We start from the raw sequence: 22,532 nt of genomic DNA, 5'->3' as shown, positions 1-22,532 counted from the left end.
TGTTCAGCCTAAAATGTGTATGTAAGGCCTGTATTAAAAGAGGCATAAGAATTAGCGTGCATCAAACATGTCATTAGACACGTGCCTGATAGACATAATGTAGGATAATGAACATGATCACAAGAATAAATTAATAACTGAAAATATTTCTTATACATATGCATACTTAAAACAGGATAAGAACTAAGTGACACTTGTGTCACCAGTTTATAATTAAAATGCAGTGCTTGAATGTAAATGTAAGCTTCAATTAGCCAGCACGACCCTGCTTCCGGCTTTACTTCCCACTGAAAAGCAACGATAACAAGCTCACATTTATTATCAGAGTTTTTTCCTGGAGCTGTGCACTGAAACATGCTCACATCTGAGCCCTTTCACTGAAGACATTTTTTCGCTTCAGCAGTTTGGCATGCCATACAAAGACTCTCTGATTTTTAGTGATGTTCACCTCCTCTTACATAAAAATGTTTTCTGTGCATATTATTTGGTTTTAGTTAAAGTCCAGGTGCACGGGTTACTGAAGAACCAAAAGGATGGCTCATCACATAGCACAATGGGTAATTATTGCTGAGCCTCACTGTACTACACAGACAAATCCTTTCTTGGAGCTCAGCATTGTAGCCATGAGAGAGAGAGAAAATACCTACAATCTAGCCCAAAGAGCTACAAGTGTAAGAATAGATCCTCTGCTATATGCTTTGCCCATTTAATTTTTAACTATCCCAAGGGACAGAGCTTAACCATTTTGTTTAGAGATACTATTTTGCATTTTAATTTTACCAGTGGGAAGTTACTACATACATAAATTATGAGGTCCCCTGTTATCATCCCAAGAGTCTTTCTAGTTAGGCTTTTTGTAAAATGGTTAAATAATTCTCTGGATTTGGCCTGTGTTTAGCTGAGATTTATCTTGATGATGCAAGACCCAGACAAAGTTCAGTGCTGCGCTGCCTGAAACTTGAGCTTCTGATTTCTTCCAGGCAGTCAGCTGTGCAACCTGTGTAGGCGAGAAGAAAAGCGAGGTGCCTTCAAAGAGCAACTCTGGAAATGCATGTGCTGGATGGGGAGCTGCCTACGTCACCTTGTAGGGGGCTTGGCTCCTGCTCATCTGTGTAATTTGGTTCCTTGGTCAGAAATAAGAACCTTCTGGTCTAGGACTTACCATCCTGATAATGTCTGTCATGTCTTGAGGACATGCAGTTGGTGCTTGGGTGGGCGTTCTTGCGCCCTTCACATTGATCCACATGCAGACGAGGTGACAGGAATTGGAGTCCAAAATAAGCATGGGGAATGCCTTTCTTGACCAGTGCATAGGGCAGCTGGTGAAAGGGATACAAACCCAACCAGCCCCCAAATGGCAACATACAGCAGGAGAGCCTCACAAAATATGCTTAGAGAATATTTCCTCTCTGATGGAGAGGCCCTAACGTCCACTTGTCTATCCTTTGCAATGCTCCCTCCAATGTTTAAAGCAATTTCTATGGGCAGTATTCCTGCAATGGTGGTGTGGATGCCCAGCTGGAATAGCTCAGCTCCCAGCAGACGTACGCCCTTAGCTTTGGGACGGGCAGCGGTGTGTGGTGTGGTCAGAGTCCCTAGGGACTCTTCTGTCTTAACAACTGCAAACCTCCTGGTTTGCCACCGGTGTTATCCACATGGGGCAGGGTGACCTCTCCAGAAAGCCTTTCCAACAGCAGCAATCTCTCTATATAGCATTTAATAACTAACCATGGAGAAAATTACACTCTATTTAAAAGGCCAGGAAAATCATCTTCAGTTTAACTCTGCTGACTTTGGGAGAATCACACCAAAAATGAGTTTTGTCTGATGTCCTTTCCCATACTAATGTTTAGTAGCTGGACTGAAAAAGCCTTTCAGAGGCAGATAAACAAGTCCAAATGGTGAAATATTCTTTTAATTTTCCTTTGCACACATTATTTTAGGTGTAGGTTGGAATGCTGCCCTTATAAGAGGCATCCCTTTAAATATTTATACGGCATCAATATGTAGCCACCCTCGTACGTTTTTAATGCTATGTTCCTTCCTAAATTAACCATTAGGTAACCCCATTCTATAGTTCTCCATATTTCGCGCTGCCTTTATGCTACCCTTGGAGTGTTATTTATTTATTTCATTGCAGAACAATGAAGATGTCAAGGCAAGGCCCAGGGGCATGGTGGAAATTGCATTCTTGGAGCTCCTCCACTGTTGCCATGGTGGACACGCACTCGGCAGCACACTGTGCCGCTCCACAGGCCAAGGGGATTAAGAGCCCGGCTCCACTGCTGGGCTGTGGCCGTTCACCACAGCTACAGCAGAGGGTTTTCATTTCTATAATTGCAGCTCCCAGGGTTGGAGGTTGAAAATATCGAAGCAAAACCCAGCAAAGAGGTGATGGTGCTGCTGATGGGTAGGAAGTGCTGTCTGCATCCTGAGTTTCTCCCTGGGAGCAGCAGTTGTGTCTGTTGGGTTTCTAGATTTTCCAGAGGTGTTTCTCTTCCATTTCCACTGCCCATCCCTTGGTTTGTGTTCATTTGTACGATGCCACGGCATGCTGAGGTGATTAGGATGAAGACCCATACTGTCAAATATCTTCATTATTTGCTCAGCTCTGATTCAGGCTAAAAACCTGCAGATGAGTAGAAGTGTTGGCACAAGCTCCTTCGTGTGGGTTTTTATGAAGGTGGGGTTTCTGACTCCTGTTTAATTATACCACATCATCGTAGCAACGTGATTTCTGCAGAAGCTGCTCATGGTTTGTTTCCCCTCTGGTTTCCATCTCTCCTAAGTGGAGCTAGGAGATTGCAGAGCCCAGGGCCAAAAGCAGCAGCACGCCCCTGGCATGGTGGAGAGATTCCCCTCACTAAAAGGAGGTGTCAGCCAGCTGGGCAGGGCTTCCTATGGCCTGTTACGCTGAAAGAGTGAGATCTCCCTGCATGCTGCTTCCTAAAAAAAAGTCGCACCTTTTCAAGCTGAAATCCAGCCTTTCCTTCTCTTGCCTGCTAGCGGGGCCTTTCCCTGTATTTGTTTTGTAAGCAAGAGCCTCAGTGAAGACAGTGAAGATTTTGCCTGAGGATATGGGGCTCAAGGAGTTACTGAAATGCCGTTGCCCTGGGTCGCTGTGTGTTGCAGACACAGACACAGGCTGCGCCACGAGCACACCCCTGCCCACGACACCGACACAGAACTCACCTCCTACTGAAGACGCTGCTGAATCAGTCGGAGTAAGGATGTCAGTCTCCTCTGCCATATAAGAGGCTTCAGAAAAGCACAGGGCTGTTTTCTTATCTTCTGTGAGCCAAATCTGGTGTGATTGGGCTCCAGCCCTGGCTTGGTTTGCTGAGTTTCTAAACGTACGGGTAGAGGGATGCTGTTTGCTCCAAACAAAAGCCGCCTGGGTTTGGCATTCCTGCTGTGTCTCTCACGAAAAGACGCCTGGCAGCGGCTGCACTACAGTGAAATTCTCTCCTCCAGCAAGGGAAAATTCTGCAGTTATTGAGGCTCTTCTTTTGGTTGCAGCAGTAATTTTTACTCCGTGTTTGCTGCAAATATGGTTAAGCTCTCTCTGTTTTGGAGGCAAGCAGTCAATGCATCTGAAGTGCATACTTGACATATGTTTCTTTTCACATGCTGTCCTCCATTCGTTGCATGTAGCAGATGCTCCGTTTACCACTTCAAATGTATTCTTATTTACTAGAAATTATTTTAGAAAATAGCTGTTTGGAACTAAACATTTCCAGCCCTTCTCCTGGGTGCTGGGAGCTCCTTTCTGCAGCTGTCCTGGGTGGCTACATACAGATGTTGACAGGTTAATTTGCATTTGAAGAGCGGGCTGCAGAGAGCTAAGCAAGGCTTTTTCTTCCCTGCCTCTGAAGCCAGTCACTTAAACACTCCATGCCAAGTTCAGCCCCCGATGCTACTCTTTTTAATTAACTAGAGCAACATCCAAGCTGAGCTAGGCCCATTGTTATCTGCCCATTTATGCCAGGGTTGAATTAAGCCCCCTGACTCTGTAAAAGAAAGGATTTTATTCTGCAAATTGATTGTACAACAGCGAAATGCAAGGACGGTCCTAACTCACAGCGAGGCAGTGTGCACAAGCTGGTTTATCTGATTTCCACCACATAGACCTGCTCCCAGAAACTGCAGGCCCAAACCTTCCAGCTGAGGGCTCTGGTTTACCTGGCTGATACACACCACTGGAGTCAGAAACGTTTTAGTAAAAAGGAATTCCTGCTATCAAGAAAAATGCACAGCCTGCATTGCTTGATCCTTCTTCCTGGAGAGTCTGCTTTCTTGTATGTGTTTTTTTTTTTTTTTTTTTTCCCCTTTCAAATAAGATTGCATGAAGACTTTCAGGAAAAAGTCACAAATGTAGACTTGACTCTCTTCCATCGATAAAGAAAGGCACAAGTCTTGATCCACAACCCTGTTGTCATCCTCTAGAAGCTGTTGCTCCAGGTCTTTCATGTACATGATCCATTGACTCAAAACATGATTTAATAGAGACCAAAAACTTCCCTGCTACAGCACATGGAAGAGCTAACATCCAGAGAGCTGTAGCCCTGTCGCGATCAAGACACATACACTTTGCTTCCTCTTCATCTTCTTTTCTTTCCTTTAGATGTTACAAAGCTATCAAGGAAAGACACATCCAGCAGGTATCGGAGCACTGAACTGAACCTGCAGAAAAATGGAAAGGCATAATTAAGGCTGTCTTTTTTTTTTCCCCCCTTCCCTCCCCTCCCCCCCTCCCCCCCAGCATTAATTTCACTGTGCTTCTGTGCTTCCCTGCCATGACCCTTCTAGGATCAGCTGTGGGCAGATGCTGCTCTCACTTCTCCCCCATAATCTGGATTTCAACAGTTTTCCAGTTTCCTGCTGCTGGTCCTTTTACATCTGCATCCAAGATTGCTGCACATCCCCCCTGTCAAAGCTGCCATGGGGACAGAGCTGCCTATTTGAAATTTGGCAGTTTCGATGTCTATGCACAGCTGTTACAGCTCACACTAATAATGCACTGAACTCAGGTTGCACTTTGGAGCATTAGTGACAAAAATCTCTCTGGTTGCAGCAGAGCACAAATTAATTCATCACCCAGAATTATGCTTGGGTGCAGTCCATTGGACCACTGGCACGATGTGTTTTCTTTAAGACAAGTGTTTCTTCCAGTCCATTTGTGTCAGACAAGAAGCTTTTCTTATAGATATCTAATTTTTTTGTTTACAACAAAATAAGGGGAGGGCATAGGCATGAAGAACTCTGCTGTTAGACAGATTTCTGCATGATTCAGGTACCCATGGAGACATGAGATCACCGCATTGTCACCAACACAAGAACATTACCTTATACAAGAATAACTAAGAACAGAATTTTTGACCTTCAAGATTTTCTTATCTAGAAATATTGTAACTGGATAGCAACACCACATAACTTGTCAACCAGAAGAAATAAAAGAAAAATAAAACTAATTTAAAACCCCACAGTGGCAGTGGAATAAATTCATACATTTATCATTTGAGAGGTTCCCATTGCTCCTGCAACTTTTCCTGCAAGGTTTAAATTACTATATTATTTTTTTTAAACATTATGTTTACTCTCCTAAGAATAGAATACAATTTACAGAACCTCATAAGGATGAAAAAGCATTTTCCTTTTGTGCTTTAGCTCACACAGTTAATGCGCACAAACCTGCACCTTTTAGATTTCCAAAACGTCACTTCATACTGACAGATGGAATTAATTCAGTATTTACAAATTTATTTCAAAACCCTGCAGAGAAGAAGGTTTATTACTTTTACTTAAGAAATGCCACATGTCTCAGGGTTTGGGACAGGACTTTACCTGGGCTGATCCAAGGGGCAGGTTCTTCACAGCACTCACACATGCAGCCGCTGCTGCCAGCTCCAGGCACAGAGAGATTTGCTTGAGGAAAGATCCTTACGGCGAGGAAATGCTGAAGGAGGATCTAAGCTTACCTTAGCAGCTGGCAAGAACCTAGGAAAATGAAACTCACTATCATCAACTGCAAGTATTGCAGGTTTTACCTTTGAAGGCAGGGAGTGATTTTTAAGCAGAATTTTAGCTCACACGTACATGAATTATTTCTAATAACTTTCTGGGAAACAGCAGCCTGCGCCTGGCTCAGATTGCACTTACACGGGGCTAGCGTGTGACCAGGCAGCCTGCCCGTGCCAAACTTGTGCACACTCCTGCGCCAAATCCCCCTGTGGGTGCGGTTCCACAACCCAGGGACATGCTCTTGCTGTCCCTGTCCCCAATCCCAGCACAGACCAGCAAGGAACGGCCACGGTCTGGGGCCCATCCACCTCGCCGAGGCCTGAGCCGTGGTTCATTGCCGACGGAGGCACGGGTGGAGGCGAAGCATGGTCCCCCGGGAGCACGGCGGGATGGGGACGCGTGACTCAGGCGCGGCTGAGTCACAGCCCCCTGTGGCTTCTCCTGTGATGGGAACGGTTCAGGCACTGCCACACAGTCAGGATCGCACTTGAAGTCACGATCCAGATCGTTGCGCTCTGGAGCATCATTTGCTTCACGGGGAGAAAGCGCCTTGCTGGAAAGGAGGCTGCGCTGGGGGAAAGCAGCTCCCAGGTTTCCACCCGCAAGAGCACTGCTAGGGAAAAAGGAAGAAAAAAAAAAAAAAACAAAGAAAAACCCACACCTTTAAACTGCACAGGGACAGTGGTATCTCTACTGGGCCCCTTGGAAGCCAGGGGAGTTACACCTGCAGAGCAAGAAATTCTCCGGGTCGCAGGATGCGTAAGCTCAAATCGCCCGAGGCACACGGAGCTGTGTGCGGCAGAGCGTTCACATCTCCAGGCAGCATGGCTCCTCTGCTCCACAGGGCTTCAGAGCAGATCCTCAGAGAGATGTAGGTGTTGCTATGCAGTAAAAGGTAGATGCCCAGCTTACAAACCCAGGTGCCCTGCACAATAAACAACAGCAAAGAGCTGAGCTCAGGAGCCAGACCCAGATTGAGATGGCATCTGACCCTACGAACCCACAAGGCCGGGGTTTGGAGCCCATTCTAGGGGATGGTCATCACTTTGGGAATCACCTGGATGGCATGTGTCCCCAGGGGCTCACTGGCTTTAGAGTTAAATGACACCTCCAGATCCTCGCCCTCCAGGAGGCTTTGCAGGCCCACAGCCTGGCAAATCCACTCCGTGGCTCATTAGTGATCTATAATCACCAGGACGAGTCTCTGAGAGCTTAGGAGAGAAAGACCTGATGCGTCGGCAGCGCTGCAGTACAGGAGAGCTGCTGGAGCTGATATTTCGACACGCCAAGTATTTTTAGAGCCATCCTATGGCGCAGAATTTTTAACTTCCATTTCACAGACCTTGAAGCCTGGCAAACTTTCATTAACATTTGATGCCTTGAAGTCATGCAAGGTTTGGGGGAAAAGGGAGGGGAAAGAGGAAAAAGAAACCTTTCTGGAGCACGTAGTTTACAAAGTTGTTGTGGAGCTTAGAAAAAAGACTCCTATCACCCCTCTCCGTGCCAAGTGCTTTTAAAGTGCCCAAACCATCCAGAGAGCAAAGCCAGAATCCCAAACCATGGCTGTGTGGGGAAGTCCCGATTAATTAAAATCTGATTTATGTTAACATGTTAAATACTTGGGATATCTCTGGCCCCTGGGGATATTCAAGCACTTTTTGAAAAGAAAGAGTCCCACCTTGAAAGGATTATGCCTCTCTTCTTTGTCCACTATTAGACAACTTTGATAATACAGGACTCTTTGGCCCAGAAATCCCCGAATTACTTATAAACCATCATGCCTACATACTAGAAAGGAGAACCTGGGACGTGGAGCAGTTAAAGGTTTGCTGATGGGAAGACAAAGCTTCAGTCTCCCAGTTCCATTGCACCTGCTGCCATTTCTGCTCAGCTCAAAGTAAGGGTTTTTTACCCAAATTTACACATGGGGAAAACAGTTCTTCCATGGCTACAAGGCAAACTTTCAATGGGAAAATAAATTACCTGAAACTTCCCCCCCCAAATACACATTTATACACATATCTACATCTCTTTGCACACAACCAAGATTTCTCACAGGCTGCAGGAGTGGGAAGAGGAGACATATTTTTGTCTCCTTGGCAAAAATACATTGGCAACGTATCACTGAGCTTTAAGATTGAGTAAGAACCAGAATGAAGCCCCAATAAGAGATGCGAGCGTTGGAAAACTGCCCTTCGGTTGCCTGCACCTCTCTGCCAGGACAACTGCAGGGAAGGGGACACAAGCTGCTAGGGGGCTTATCATGGGGACCCTGAGTGCCCGTATGGCTGCTGTGCAGCTCAGCCCTGCGTCACGCCAGATGGGTGTCTGAAGGGAAGAGGAGCTGTAAATCCCTCCCTGAGCGTGGCTCAGTTCCCAGGCGGCCAGAGCCGCTACAGTACCTCTTGGGAGAGCTCACCAAGGTGGTGAGAAGCTGGTCTGCTCCTGCTTTCAAATCTCAGGAGGAAACACAGTCCCTGAGATGCTGTAGTAATAGGGCAGGCTCTAATTCTCACAGGTGCAATGCTTAGAAATTCAAGTCTAATTAACAATCAGCCCTACCTAGTGGTTTCTGGTGGATGTTCCATACCTTTGAGGTGCTAGGAGGGAGAAGGAGGGTTGTGGTGGAGCCAGGTAGCACAGCAGCCTAGTGGCCAGGCATGCGGGGCACCTGCCTGTTGATAATTCTTCCCAGCAAAAGGAAAACCCCAGTTTTCTCCTCCCAGCTGTGAACCTTCCCAGTCACTTCCCTGCCATCCTAGGACACAAACAGCTGTAAGCATTTCCAATTACAATGGGAGACATGCCTGATGCTGATAGTGGCTGGGACTTTCCAATACATTGTTTAAAATCCAGTCTGAGATCCCAGATTGGCTTGCCCAGAGCTACTCCCACCATTATCCTTCCCCAATACAGGTAGAGACGTCGCATAGTAAAATGCAGACTGAAGTACTGAAAGAGGGAAGAACGGAAACTCAGAATTCTTGACAATAAAATATTCATGCATCTGTGCTTTAGTGCATTGTAATTTTGCATGATATGCTTCGCTTTTCAAGACTGACTAGATTAAGGCACTTCTGATTCATTACACACATTTTCCCAAATGCTGTTTCTACAAATGTTGTCGGGCCATCGTGCTTAGTGGTATTTATTAGCCAGTGTAACAAGGAAGTTACATCTTCCACAAACCTGAGAGAAATCCACTTAAATGTGTTGCTCAGTCTCAGCAGAAGAGAAAACAGTTCTAATGAATAATTAAAGCTTTAAGAGGTCATGCTGCTTTTGCAGTCTCATTTTTATTTGTCACTGTTTCACTTGCATTAGGAAATAGAAAGTTTCAGGTGCAGGATCCAAATCAAATGTCTTCTGCTTGTGTTCATTTAAACAGACCTACTTGGTAGCCATCTCCATTTTTATTTATTGGGTCATTTGTTAACTGTAAGTATTTAAAACAATCCTGGGAATTATGTTTCAGGCTCTTAATTTTCATCAGGCCCTGGCTTTGCGCCTGCCCGCCCCTTTGGCAGCACTACTGAGCCCCAACCTCAGCGGTGCCCGCGCAGAGCCATGCAGGGAGCTGAGTGCAGGCAGAGCAGCGCTCAGAGAAGACCCAGGTCACCATATGGTCCCTGTCTCTGCAGGCACCACCAATCTGCCAAGCTCCCACTCTCCTCCTAGGCCCTCTCCTCGTCTCCAGCCACCCACCACCCTCCTCATCTCCTCAGCTCTATCTCCCCCAGTTCCTTTCCTCCTCCCCTGCAAAGCACCCCCCTTTCTGCCCACTCTGCCCCAAAGCGCTCTTTCTCCTCCTCCTTTTTCAGCTCACTTTCTCCTGTCCCAGGTCTTTATTCTCACAGAGCTGCTCATCGTTTTCCCACCCTTGCAAGGTCCCCCTGAGGGACAAGCCTGCCCTGTCCCATATGTGAAGTGGCCCTGCCACAGCTGCACCCTCCACTCTCCTGCTGCTTACAGGCCTTATCCACTAATACCTCATGCAGATGGTTTTGAAACCTTTGCCTTGCATTTCCCAAAGCCAGCCATCAGCAGGACCTGGCAGTTAGACCCCTTTCTCCTAACCTTTAGATTCCCCGTTGTCATCATCTGCCTTGTTTCAGTCCCGCATCACTGATTGTGCATGATCAATCTCTAGAGGTTTTGCTTCTATGTATAACTCAACAAGCTGGCATAGAAACGAGGAAGACATGCTCCAAAATGAATGCACATCCAACTCAAGGTCGCAGCATTATGAAGACGGGCATATTGCAAACATTGCCTTCATCTAAAGTGATTTATGGAGTGAAATATCCCTATTGCTTCTTCAATATCCAAATGTTTTTCTAAATGCCATCATCTTATGATGAATCTCCATGGACTGAAGAGACAGGGGAAGATTACCTGATTCCAGGAGTGTCCAAATATTCTGCATATTCCCGACATTAAACTAATGAGCTCCTTTATCACTACTTTCCAATGTAATCTTCTAATTTTTTTCCATGAAAAACCTTTGTGGTCTGTGAACAACCTGTTCCCACAGAGCTGAGCGAAGAAGAGCCAGAAGAGTTCAGTTCCAGACACAAAGTTAGAGACGTTCACTGCTGTTAGACAATTGCTGATTGTAAGCAGAGAAGTAATTACTGTGATGCCTTGTAAGCTTCTGCTATATTAGGAGATAGCACAAGACGAATGAATAATATGAACCATTTTACTAATGACTAGATCTGGAGAGTTTTCCCATTACAGAAGTTGTCAGGTGCATCCTTACCCAATACACCCCCTCCAAGGATTACTGGGGTCCTCATTCTGGAGAGCTGTTTCTTAAATTTTAGACCTCTGTATGACAACTGAAAACCCTGTCTGTTGCAAAATGAAGGAACCTGAAAAAAGGCTTAAGAGGATCTAAAAGTATGAATTAAGAATGAGAAGACAATCGCTCAAAGGCTCTACATGTCTGAAAGTTGAGGTGGCAGAAGATACAGGGGACAAAGCATCACACACGCTGGGCATGTTTCATCTAGTTCAAGAACAGTATTTATTCCCCAGATGTGACCTTGACTATGTCTCAAATTATAAATTCAGCAGGGACTTTGGTGAATGTTCATTTCCTTAAATTCCTCCCCCAGGTAGTGATGAGCCATGATACAGGCTTTATAGACATGCTGTGATTGTAAGAGGTGAGACCATCAAGCCCTGGTTGATCACCATGTTAATGAGGGAGAACTGATGGCATACTGAAGTAAGGGAAACCAGATGGATGAAAACCAAACTATCCCTTAAGGGAAACTTGATTCCAATTGTGCCAACACAGGAAATAAGCACAGTTTGACAATGTGAAAATAAACACGATTTGTCATTTTGCAGCATACGAACGCTTCATCAGACAGAATGACTATCTGTTCTCAAAACTGCATCCGGTAAAATTTGGCATTTCAACCCTCTTGTAATGATTGATAGACTGGAAGCAAACTGCCTGAATGAGCAGCCTTAGTACCAGTGAGTGTATGCCAGGGTCAAGAGCACTGGGGAGAAAAGTAGGTTTGGGTCCAAATCTAGAGGTATCTGAATCGTAGCTAGCCCATAGGCCAGCACAGCTGATTTCCTGCTGCTGTCTAAGGTGTTGGAGCTGTGATGGCCACCGTGTAGTTACAGCTGTGAATAACAAGTCTCTGATGCATTGTGCCAAAAGCATTATTGATAAGTACCTCTTTAAATTAAGGCATTTGGGATCAGAATGTAATAAAGAGCAGGAAACTCCTTGGAGATGGACTTGCTGGGTGAAGATGCTCACCTGAGAAGCCGACGCCAACCCCTGACGTGTTAGACCAATTTTAGCCAATGTAGAAAAGCCAGCTACAAAACTCTAATGGGGGTTTCTAGCCAAGCTCCAAATCATTTTAAAAGAACTATTATATGAGCCACCCAGAAGCAGCTTTGGCAAAGCAGCAGTGGAGCAAAGTATGGAAATAAGCGGTGAGACAAATTTCTGGGCTGCCGGGCTAAAGGACTGCCACATGAGATGCGGGACGAGACGAGGTGTGAAGGCAGAACACAGAAAGTGTGGGGCGTTGTGGTATATAGAAAAGCAGACATAGAGAAGTGAGTTAACAGCCCCATGACAGCTAGAAACGTTGACAGTCTCTTGGGACCGAGCCAGGCATGGGAACACTCGCTGTGGCAGGGCTAACAGCTCTGATTCTAAAAAGTTCCTCAAACACCATAACCAACGTTGCTCCAAAAAAATCATGTTATACCCAGGATAGGGAATTGCCCCTATATTCCTATGCAGATACAAAATGCAACCTGAACATCAGGGCTGAAAGCATGTCAGTGATTCTTCCTAGAAAACAGATTCCTTCCCTCAGTAAGGTCCATAAAAAGGAGCAACAACAAAAAAAATTAAAATAAGCTACAGAACCCCCTAAAGCTTCCCCCAATTTGCTGTCGAAGAAGCAGCACAAAAGGATATAGTTAATAAGGAAAAAAACTGCAAATAGTAGTAAGAAGGCTGTCAGCATTGTATGGGAGTTTCTGGGGTGGAATAATCCATTACACTATTTCATCTGCAGCTTGGCTAAGGAAGGGCAGCTGGGAAAGGAACAGGAGCATTGCTGAATAACCTCAGTCATGACTTCTGTGGCCAAAATGCTGGCTTATGAGAGGAACACTCGAAGAAAATGGAAATGAAGTAGCACAACACAACGTGTAACATACAATCAAATCTTATCTACTTTGCTGCTGTCCTACATTTCCCCAATACTATTGGTATTCACTGTGGCAGTACAAGGACACTTAGTACTTTTGGCAGCAGTTTTGTAATGACTGAAGAGAATTCAAAGGACAGCAGCCAGACACTGTGATGTGTTTTATTAGCTCCCAGATGTGCAGGTGAGGTGAATCTTCGGGAAATGAGTTTCGCTGCCACAGATTTCCTAACATCACTCAAGGTCTCAAATAAAATCTCATAATGGAACAAAAGGCTGTCGTAGAATTTTAAAGAAGTCCTTGGCAAAGCGTCATTTCTGCATCTGTTCAGTGTTGTATACAGACATACAAATCCACAACATCTTTGATATTTACCCAGCTGAAAACAGAAGGTCGGCTGCTGAGGCTGTGTATACCCACTGTGAATTAAAACCATCCGAGCTTCTGTAGGCACTTGCCTGGATGCCTTCTGGCATAGGTACTCCAGGATCTGTGGATGCTTTACTAAGTTGTACACATGGTATTTGGTGCATTATGTCCTGGATTGCAGCATGAACGAATTTGCTCAATGGGCAACTAGAAGTGACCACGCAACAGCAGATGTCTTCACCACACAAGTGAGATGTGGTCTCCTATATGCCTAACTTCTTTGGGCAGTGGTGAGCATCACCAATGTCTGGAGGACATCAGTTAAGAATGCCACATTTGGGCCATGGGAAACTCGAGGGTGTTAGAAGAGAACAGGGTGGGTCATGACACAAAGGCCATCGTGCCCAAGCAGGAACCTCGCCGGTTGCTATTTAGGGCTTTGAAATCAGCACCCAAGTCAGCAGGGATGGCTCTTCAGAAATGTGGAGCATGAACTCTACTGCATTGTGAGACTGTTGCAGAAAAAAGCAATGCAAGAAATAGAGCAGCACATCCTTCGTTCTGCAGGGGTACAGCGAGAGGAGAAGGTGTGAGCTGCCTCCGTTTCCAACAGAGAGGGCTTTAGCTGGGAATTGTAGGGGAGCACCAAGAAGAGGCAACAGGATGTGACAGTGCAGACAGGCTGGTGAGAGGAGATGATAATGTCCTGGAGTAAATACTGGTGGCATAAGGCAGTCTTTTTTCTCATAGAGAGTGTATGATAAACTGCAGAGTGGAGCATTAATTACTATAGGGAGGTAAGAAAAGTGGAGTGAGGCTAATGGTAAAGCAACTGGTAGCTATTCACATGGCATTGAGGGGAGGGATGAAAAGCAGTGAGCAGTGGAGCGTCTGCAGGCAGCACCAGGGGGGACTGCAAAAGGGGGAAATTCATGTCATAGCAGAAGATAGAAAAATAAGAGACTCGAGGAGGAGTTCTACTTTGCCCACCAGACAATTGAAAATAGATCAAAAGCAGAACCCAAAGGGTTTGTTAGAGCTGACAGCTCTTAAGGAGAGAAAGTGGGGCAAATTTCATACATTTCAACATTTTTAAATCATTTTCTTTTTGCCCAGAAAGTAAAGTAGGAGCAAAGAAAGGGAGAAGACCCGAATTCAGATATCACCATTAGTAGGTGAGACACAGCTTTGCATCCACAGCACTGACACCAGAATCTTGCCCTTCATCCCCGCTCCTTAAAAGTTAGCAGTTCAGCTCCCCACAATGAGAAATAAGTGAATTATCCATCTTTTTAGGTCCCAAGCATTTTTCTGAAAACAAGCCCTACCCTGGCAAAATATGACAATAGCCCCAGGTACTAGCAGTGCTCCTCATCGAATTCACCTTTGGGAGGAAACAAAAATACAAACTGTCAAATGGACAAAAATCTCCGTGACTGTCAGGACTCAGGAGGTGTCAGCCAGCATCTGTCTCAAAAACAAGCTATACTTCCAAGTTTCCGGCTTCACCAGGATCTCGCAACAGCCAAAGACAGACACCCAATAAATGGGTATTTAACCTCCCAAGGCTTCTAGCTCTGCTGGCTCCATCCTCTTGGCAGATGAAGGCAGCGGTACAGCAGCAATGTGGGGTAGCAAATTCACAGCGGGGTGTGTTTTGCACACGACCTGCATCAATACTTCATGATTTCTTCTGCAATAACAGCATTAAGCATCCTCTGGCAGAGGCTCACAGGAGCCCTGCTTGCTCGAGTAACTTAAGGACAGACCTGTGAGATTGTCAGCAAACAGTGGGAGACAAATCATCAAACTCTGGACAAATTAACATAGAAAGTGTCGATTCACAGGAAGAAAAAGTCTAATTCTATTCCCTGTGGCCTGTGTGGAGAGGCCCAAAATTGCCCCTGTTTGACCACAGGGCAGGTTTTGAAAGTAAAAGGAGGTGCACCACCCATTCCTCTTTGCAGTGGTTATCTTATGACTAGAAATGAAGAGAAAAAAAGGTTAATTCAGCAGCAACATTTGCCATTGTGTGTCAGCCCAGTGAGGCAGAGGGGTTGTGCTGGTAGAAAATCAAAGAAATGAACACAGAGCACTGATAGATGCTGTACTGCAAATTTTGCGGAGAGAAACGTTTTTGGCATGTCTGCTCTCCTTTGCTCACTATTGCTCAAATCACACTGCAAAAGATTTCAGAACTTGTCAGCAGAGAAGTCTTCCTAAGGAAACGACCACAGAACTGCTTCTGTTCTCTCCTGGCAGGCGTCCGGCCCTGACATGCTCTCGCTCACTATAAATAGAGGTTCTCCACTTCTGTCAAGGGAAGCGCAAAGCCATGCCATTAAGGAAACCCAGTCCCATGTGGCTTTGCTCAGATGGACACTGCCTTCAAGCAACTTCAGTTACAAAAGCCCCGCTCTGCCTGTAAAACAGGTACGGGCTGTGGTGCTGTTGGGCAGACTGCTCTGTGCTGATAAATTCTGAGAACTTGTCATCAAAACACTCAGATATTGCAGTGTTGCAGTAAATCAGGCTAATAGTCTGCTCTAGAACCGAAGCACAGTGTTTAATCACAGAATAAATGCAACAGGCAGAGCCAGTGGCCCAGATTTCCAGTGGTTCCCTGCTAATTGCCTTATGTTTAATACACAGCCATCTCCTTGAAGCCTTGTATCTGTTGTAACTGGGAACACAGGCTGGCAAATGATCTTGAAAACCATTTCCTTGCATATCTTCAAGCCATCCCAGAAGACCCCCATTTGCGGGAAAGAAATCAGCTGCTCAGTGTGGTTTGGGGCTGGCCAGGCGCTTGGTGTGCCTACCTGCCTGCAGGTAATCAGTGCAGCCACACAAGCACTCCTGCCCTGACATTCATAGCACTCATTCCATCACCAGGCCCTCCCTAAGGAGAAAACTCTGCCTAACTCTATTAATAGTCTGCACGGGTATGCTCTCGGTATCTGTAGCTACTCAAGACCTACAGGAATGTGGCACATTGGCAGGAGAGAGTTTGATCCAAGGAGGCAGCAAATGCCTGGTGTCCTGTGAGAAAACCAGAAAGGCTTCTCAAAGAAATCCCCAAACTGCTGTTACCCTGCACAGTCTTACCACCAAAGGCGGCTCAGATGGCTGGTAGATGAAATGGTTAATGAAGCAACAGCTCTGCAGAAGCTGTTGATGGAGGAGGCAGCAGCTAGACCCATCTATCCTCATGTGTCTCCCACCACTATCAGATATCGCCTCCCGAAAGCTCGTGCTCAGAGCCGGGAGATGGAAATTGCTATTGACAGAAGTACCCCGCAGACAAGGTCCTCTGCTGCAAAGCTGCTAGCATCTTGCTTGGTGGAAACCTATTTTAAATGACAACAGAACACTATGTTTTGGAAAGACCTCGCTGGGTACAGTTTTCAGGATTGGGGGGGGGGGGGGGGGGGGAATAAAAGTACAACCTTGACAAATATCTTCAGACATTTAAGCACTCTATCTTCCAGTGCTGATTTGTGCAAACACTTCCAGGGCATCAGGGAATGTTGTCACTGACAAATACTAACCACGGGAAATGGCTGTTTGAAAGAAATGGCTGATAGTATGACCAGTAATGATGAGATCATGTAATGCATCCGACATTAGGAAAAAAAGTTTAGTCAAGCTTGCATCCTACAGCATTAAACATTGCTCACAGTGATCAAAACGTATAACCCCATCGAACACTTCTGCAACAGTACAGGCAGCTTTATGGAAGGATTATTTGGGAAAGAGCAAGGAGAAGGCGGCATGTCATCATAATTTGGGAATCACTGCTTTGATTTACTGTTGAAAACTCTGTGTACTTGAGATCCCAAACCCCAAAACAAAGCTTAATCTTGATTAGGCACTACAGTTCCCCCCCTTATCATATTATCTGAGTACGTCACATTCTGATTATAGGTATCTGAACACTTAGTGAGGTTGAGAAGTGTTAACCTTTGTAGAAGAAGCCCTTGAACACAGAGCAAAGCCGAGTCAGAAACAATTTGCGGTTTTTAAATGCCAACTAAGTACTGCTGCAACCAGTGGGAAAAAAAAATTCTTACAGCATCAGCAACACTTCAGAAAATTTGCCTCTTCCTTATCATTAACCCAGATCCTGAAGTCCTGGCTCTGAATGCAGAATGAAGTTATTATTATGAGGAGAAAAATGCATTGTAATATTTGTATTTCTAAAAGCATCATTTAAACATATCAGTAATCATTCAAAGAAAGGCATAATACTTACAGCATCTCGGTGGGATGTTATATCTTACTCTCAAGAGGTATCCAGAAGTGCTTCTCAGTATTTTAGTACCTGTTAGGCAGTGATTGCAGTTTATTTATCTCTCTCTAGTGGATACAGAAGTACAAGTTAAATATTCCATCTTCTCCTCCAAAGGATTTAAGGGACTGTATCCCCATTCCCAGGCAAAGAAAAAATCACCCTTCCACGTTACATCCTGGTGTGGAAAATAGCCCGTGGGTGCCTTTATTGAGTGGGAACCAGTGGCCACATTTGTCTATGTATTTTTTCGAGGCATCCTCCATGAGTCTTTGAGAAGAGCTTCAAGGAATTCTGACCTTGTGTAGATACTGTAGAGTGGTTGTTAGTAAATTTAATACAGGCATTTCCTTTTTTCTTTTTCATTGTTTTACATGCTAGGGCATGGAGCTGAGTATTCCACCAATACTCGGGGGGGCGGGGGGTGCTACTTCTGTATTTACGTACAAGTAAAACTGTACTTTTAAAGCTGACCACCGCATCAATAGCTTCCAGCCCAGCTACTTTTAATTTTTCCCAAATCTGAGTTTCAAAGTCCATTGTTACAAAAAAAAACGGTACTGTTACATTTCCTAGCAAAATTTTGTTTCTGGTACTTTGGGGATTTAAAGACCCCCTCAATACACTGTAGATTACCAGAGTTCTTGATAGCAACTTCAATCCTCACCAAGAATTTAATAAGCTGTCACTGAGATATGACACCTATTAAGTTTATGGAAAAAAATTATCCAGTCTGTGGCTGCTGTTAGTTATTAAATACTGTAGGCGCTAAAGAGAACCCTGATCCATGATCTTAACAACAGCAAAACTATTGGGAAGAATATTTTGGATTCCCAGGCTTTGATACATGTCCAAATTTCACAGCCATTTGTGCTTTCTATGAAAATGTTGGCCAGAATGACCAATCATCAAATCCCTAAAAACTGGAAGTGGGAAGGAACTCTCAAGTACCATTACAATTTTCTGTTTGGGGGTGATTATCTTTTTCCACCTCTCCTAGACTTGGTGATATTCGTCTATGTGAAGGACCATGGGTATAAAGGAGCAGGAAATGAAGGTCTCCAGCCACAACACAGGAGAAGCCCAGACACTAACACAACCCATCCTGTCCCGCTGGCACATTTCAGCCCTGCAGCAGAAGGGATGGCTTTGTGGCCTTGTTGTAAGAGAAGCTCTGCTAAGGGGCCCATTTCATTCAGAAGTTTAATAACATAAGGCCATTTTACAGAGGCCAGCCCCCCCATCAATCCATCAGTACTCTGACACGAGATGCTTGGGGAACGTTTCAGTCTTGCAGACTTCTTGTCTTTTAATTGAGTTTCTGGAAGCAGGACATTTATATGGGTTGTCGTCCCTGCCCGAGCTCTGGTGTCTAACAACAAGCAGCAGCAGTTGGAGAGAGCTCCCACCTGCTCACATGGAAGCTGTGGGAGCTCTGTTACTTGTGAAACCTCTGCTTTTCTATCAGCTCTGGAAAAATTAACTAAATTAAAAGTTATTGAAGAAGTACATACAGACAGAAAGACAAACCCGTCTATATCCACAAAAGCAGAGAGTCCTTGAAAGGCCTGTTTCTGTAGGAAATTAGGGTGAGAAGATGATTTAATTTATTTATTTGTTGAATAGGAGAGAAAAAAATCATACTCTGAATGTATTTCCTCTAAATTAGCCCACCATAGTGAAGAGGCTCAAAGAAATGACCATCCAGTCTCAGGGGCCCTATTACACTGGGAGGAATTTAATTTCATTGTGTGAGCTTCCATAAAAATAAGCAGTGGGATCTTTAAAATCTGAATTTCGGATTGCCTTGCTGGAGAGCCACTAGGAGCAGAAACCAGCCGATGGCAGTGGGACACATGGGAGGCAAGCGGCAGGAGCAGCGCCTGGCTGGCAGGCTCTCAGCCGCCTCGCGGGCAGCACCAGCAGTGTCACTTCCACACCCAACGTGAGCCACTTACGTGTTGTTCACAGCCTTTGAAAAGCTGTGTGGGGAAAGCCTGAGCCATTCCCTAAATTAGAGTAGCTACATCATTTGCTGGAAGAATTAAATGCGCTGTAGTAGCAAACCTGCAGTTGACACTCACAGGGTGCAATTGAAATCCTGCGGATTAGTAATTCTTTTGAGATCTTTGTAATCATTGGTAATAGGTAGTGAAATAAATCCACAGTTATATCCTACAGACTGCAGCTGTGCTTCTGTTAAAGCAGTATTAACTGATGGTTTTTAAATCCTTCTGCCAGCTAGAGCTGTAAGCACCAAAACTCCTGTGCAGAGGATAACTCATCCTGGGTGATGTATGCTCCTGAGCACGAAAGCGCTGGTTAATGAATAATGAAAGCACCAAGGCAGAATCACACCTCAGGGCTTCTCTCCTGCAGGAAGCTCTCTGGGGAGACCTCCCCATGCAGCTCACTGCAGCAGCAGACTCAGCCATCAGCTTGCAGCTGAGACCGGCTGCAGCAAGGTACCGTCGTGATAGAAAGTAATACAAAATACTGATGCAAACCTTTATGCAGATGGACAAAGTGCTGAACTTCATCTTGTTCAGCCAAGCGGCGGGTTCATCCATCTGATTCCGGCGTTGCCCCATCAGGTCTCAGGAGTGCATGCTCACGGCCTGACTTGCTTCACAGGCACCTAGTTAACTAAGCAAATAGTCCATTAGGAAATGAACCAACCTTGAGGGGGACAAACGGGTTTAAATTGCAGCAGAAAGAGATTTATGGACTTGTTTTCCAAGCCTAGAGAGTAATTGAAGAGGCGTCAGACAGTTCAACACCCAGCAGCTCTGATAAGGGACAGCAGCACCTCACTGGGGACCAGGACCGTACTGGTGCCCAGCCTTGCCGTGGAGCCCCAGCCCTGGAGCAGGGACCCAGAGTGACAGTCACACCAGGAACAAAAAGCAGCTTTACAAACTCGGTATCCTTGCAGGATAAGCAGGGCACTAAGAAAGTAAAGCACAGAGAGATTAAAAAACATCAACAGAATTATATTAGTGGCAGACCTCAGAAAAAGAACATAGGAATCCTGGCTCTCCCTTCCTGCAGTTAGGCTTCAGGCCAACCTGCCCAAAATTTATGCCCCAAGAGATGGTTTCTTGATGGCATAAAAGATCAGTGGTGAATCAGTTGCATACATAAATTATTCTCCACAGGAATAGGAAAGGGAAATAAAGCAGAGCTGGCAGAAGCCCGTCTACCTGGTTTCTCTTGCATATGCGTTATGTTTGCTTTGTTTTCATTTAGGAATCTACAAAGGACATTGCTTCCGAATCAACCACTTCCCTGAAGACAATGACTATGACCATGACAGCTCAGAGTACCTTCTCCGTAAGTTGAAAAGTAATGCGTGGTACACAAAACTAACAGATCAACAGACTTGCCTTGGTGTTTCTTCTGTAGAGCCCAGTCACGGTCTTATTTATTGCAAGGGCCTGGCCCTTCCTCAGGGACCTTCATTTTAAGGGTTTCCTTCATCCACGGGAACTTAGACAATTGCTGGTGTTTAGTCTCTTAAAATTATATGGAAATATTCAAAATGAAAACCACAGCTGTCATTCCCAGATTAGAGAGGATATTTTACAGAGGGAGCGTTTACCTGGTTACTGTACTAAAATTGGTTTGAGGAGTGGGTTCCTGCCCATGAGGAAGCTTTTCCTATTGCTTAAATCCAGCCCTTATGCAAGCCTCATCCTTTGCAGCTGCTCTGAACTACCTCTCCATGCAGTGAAATTACTGCATTTTAGGAAGGAAGCTGAAATTTCTTCAGATAACAGCAAAATCTCAATATGAATGTAGGCTGTGGTTTCTCTGCATGGGCAGCTGGCCGTTGGTGCTTTGTGCCAGTGTGAAAGCCCTCACATAAGTTATTTCATCCACCAATCTGGTGCTTGAAATAAGGGCAATTGTTCTGTCTTTCCCCCAATGACCACTTGCTCAGTTGATATGCAACGTCTTGGAACCTGAGTGTGAAACTTCATGAATCCTGCAAAATTTGAGTTAGATTTCCGCTTCCCCTTGAATGCCTTGCCTAGTTGTTTCTTTTGTACAAAAGAGCTGACCAGCAGAGCTGAAAGCAATGCCTTTTAGAAGAGAAAGAAACTGCAGTTCACAAGGTGTTGGGAAGGCTTCAGGGAGCAATGAATGAGGCTGCTGGCTGAGACATCCAGCAAAGCAAAATGCTCCTCAATTACACTGCTATTAATTACCTGAAACACCACTTAGAGAACCACTCTGTCCTTCTGCTCACTTCTGGGAAACAACTTCATGTTGCTAAGACAAGAAGAAAAAAAAAATCTCTCTGAAAGAGTCTGCTTACCAGAAAACCTGAATCTTTTTTCATCTTTACTCTTGTCAATTTAGATCAGCCGTAATGCTTGGGTGACATGATTTCAGTGCTTGGGCGATGGCAGACTAGCAGAATATGAGCACGGCTGCATTTATCCTTCATATAAAGCCTTGCAACTAATGCGAAATTGATGCCAAGTCAGCTTTAGGAAAGAAACATCATTAGTAAAAGGACTGCAAAGGAAAGATGAATTAAGTAGCATCTTGATAAAAGTGTATTATGCCTTCTTTATTTAGAGAAAAGATAGAACTGGGAAAAACAGTCTACAGCTGCTCAGTAAGACAAGAGATGAGTAAATTGTTTGTAAGTGTACTTGTGACTGATGATCCTAAAAGCTATTTTCAAAAGTGGCTATGTGCAAGCCTTAAAAACCAGTTGGCCCAACCCTTTATGTCTTCTGCAAAATCAGGATCCAGGCACTCCACCCTCGGAGGGGAGCTCACCCTCTATATTCTGCACAAATAGGATTCCCCTGCTTTCACTTCTGGAAAGCAAACTACTGCTTCAATTAAAATTAATACAGTTGATTTAGAGATTGCTGAAAGGTTATGTACCTAAATCAAGAATAAATGAGCTCATATGTATGTGTAATAGGGACGAAATCATTGTCTAATGAGACACAGAGGTATTCACATCCTGTTTACAGGAGACACAATGCCCTCCTTCCCACTTTTTGCTCTCTGCACACCTTTGCAACCTGCTGTCCCTGTATCAGCCACCAGGATTTTTAGCCATTCCTTGGCATCAGTCTTTGGCAGTGTCATGGTGGGGGCAACCCTTACCGTTCACCTAAGAGAGGTG

At 45.0% G+C, this 22,532-nt stretch overlaps 1 protein-coding gene across 1 annotated transcript in view; it reads left to right on the top strand.

Annotated features, from left to right (window-relative positions):
- CACNG4 (calcium voltage-gated channel auxiliary subunit gamma 4) overlaps window positions 1-22,532 on the top strand; it is a 37,634-nt gene that overhangs the window by 10,385 nt on the left and 4,717 nt on the right. Inside the window, exon 2 of the mRNA XM_035558805.2 lies at window positions 20,630-20,713. Coding sequence (XP_035414698.1) covers window positions 20,630-20,713 — 84 coding nt within the window. The remainder of the gene's footprint in view (window positions 1-20,629; window positions 20,714-22,532) is intronic.

Source organism: Cygnus atratus, chromosome 18 (genome assembly GCF_013377495.2).
Source record: "Cygnus atratus isolate AKBS03 ecotype Queensland, Australia chromosome 18, CAtr_DNAZoo_HiC_assembly, whole genome shotgun sequence".
Taxonomy (NCBI): domain Eukaryota; kingdom Metazoa; phylum Chordata; class Aves; order Anseriformes; family Anatidae; genus Cygnus; species Cygnus atratus.
This window is presented reverse-complemented; position numbering and strand designations above follow the sequence as displayed.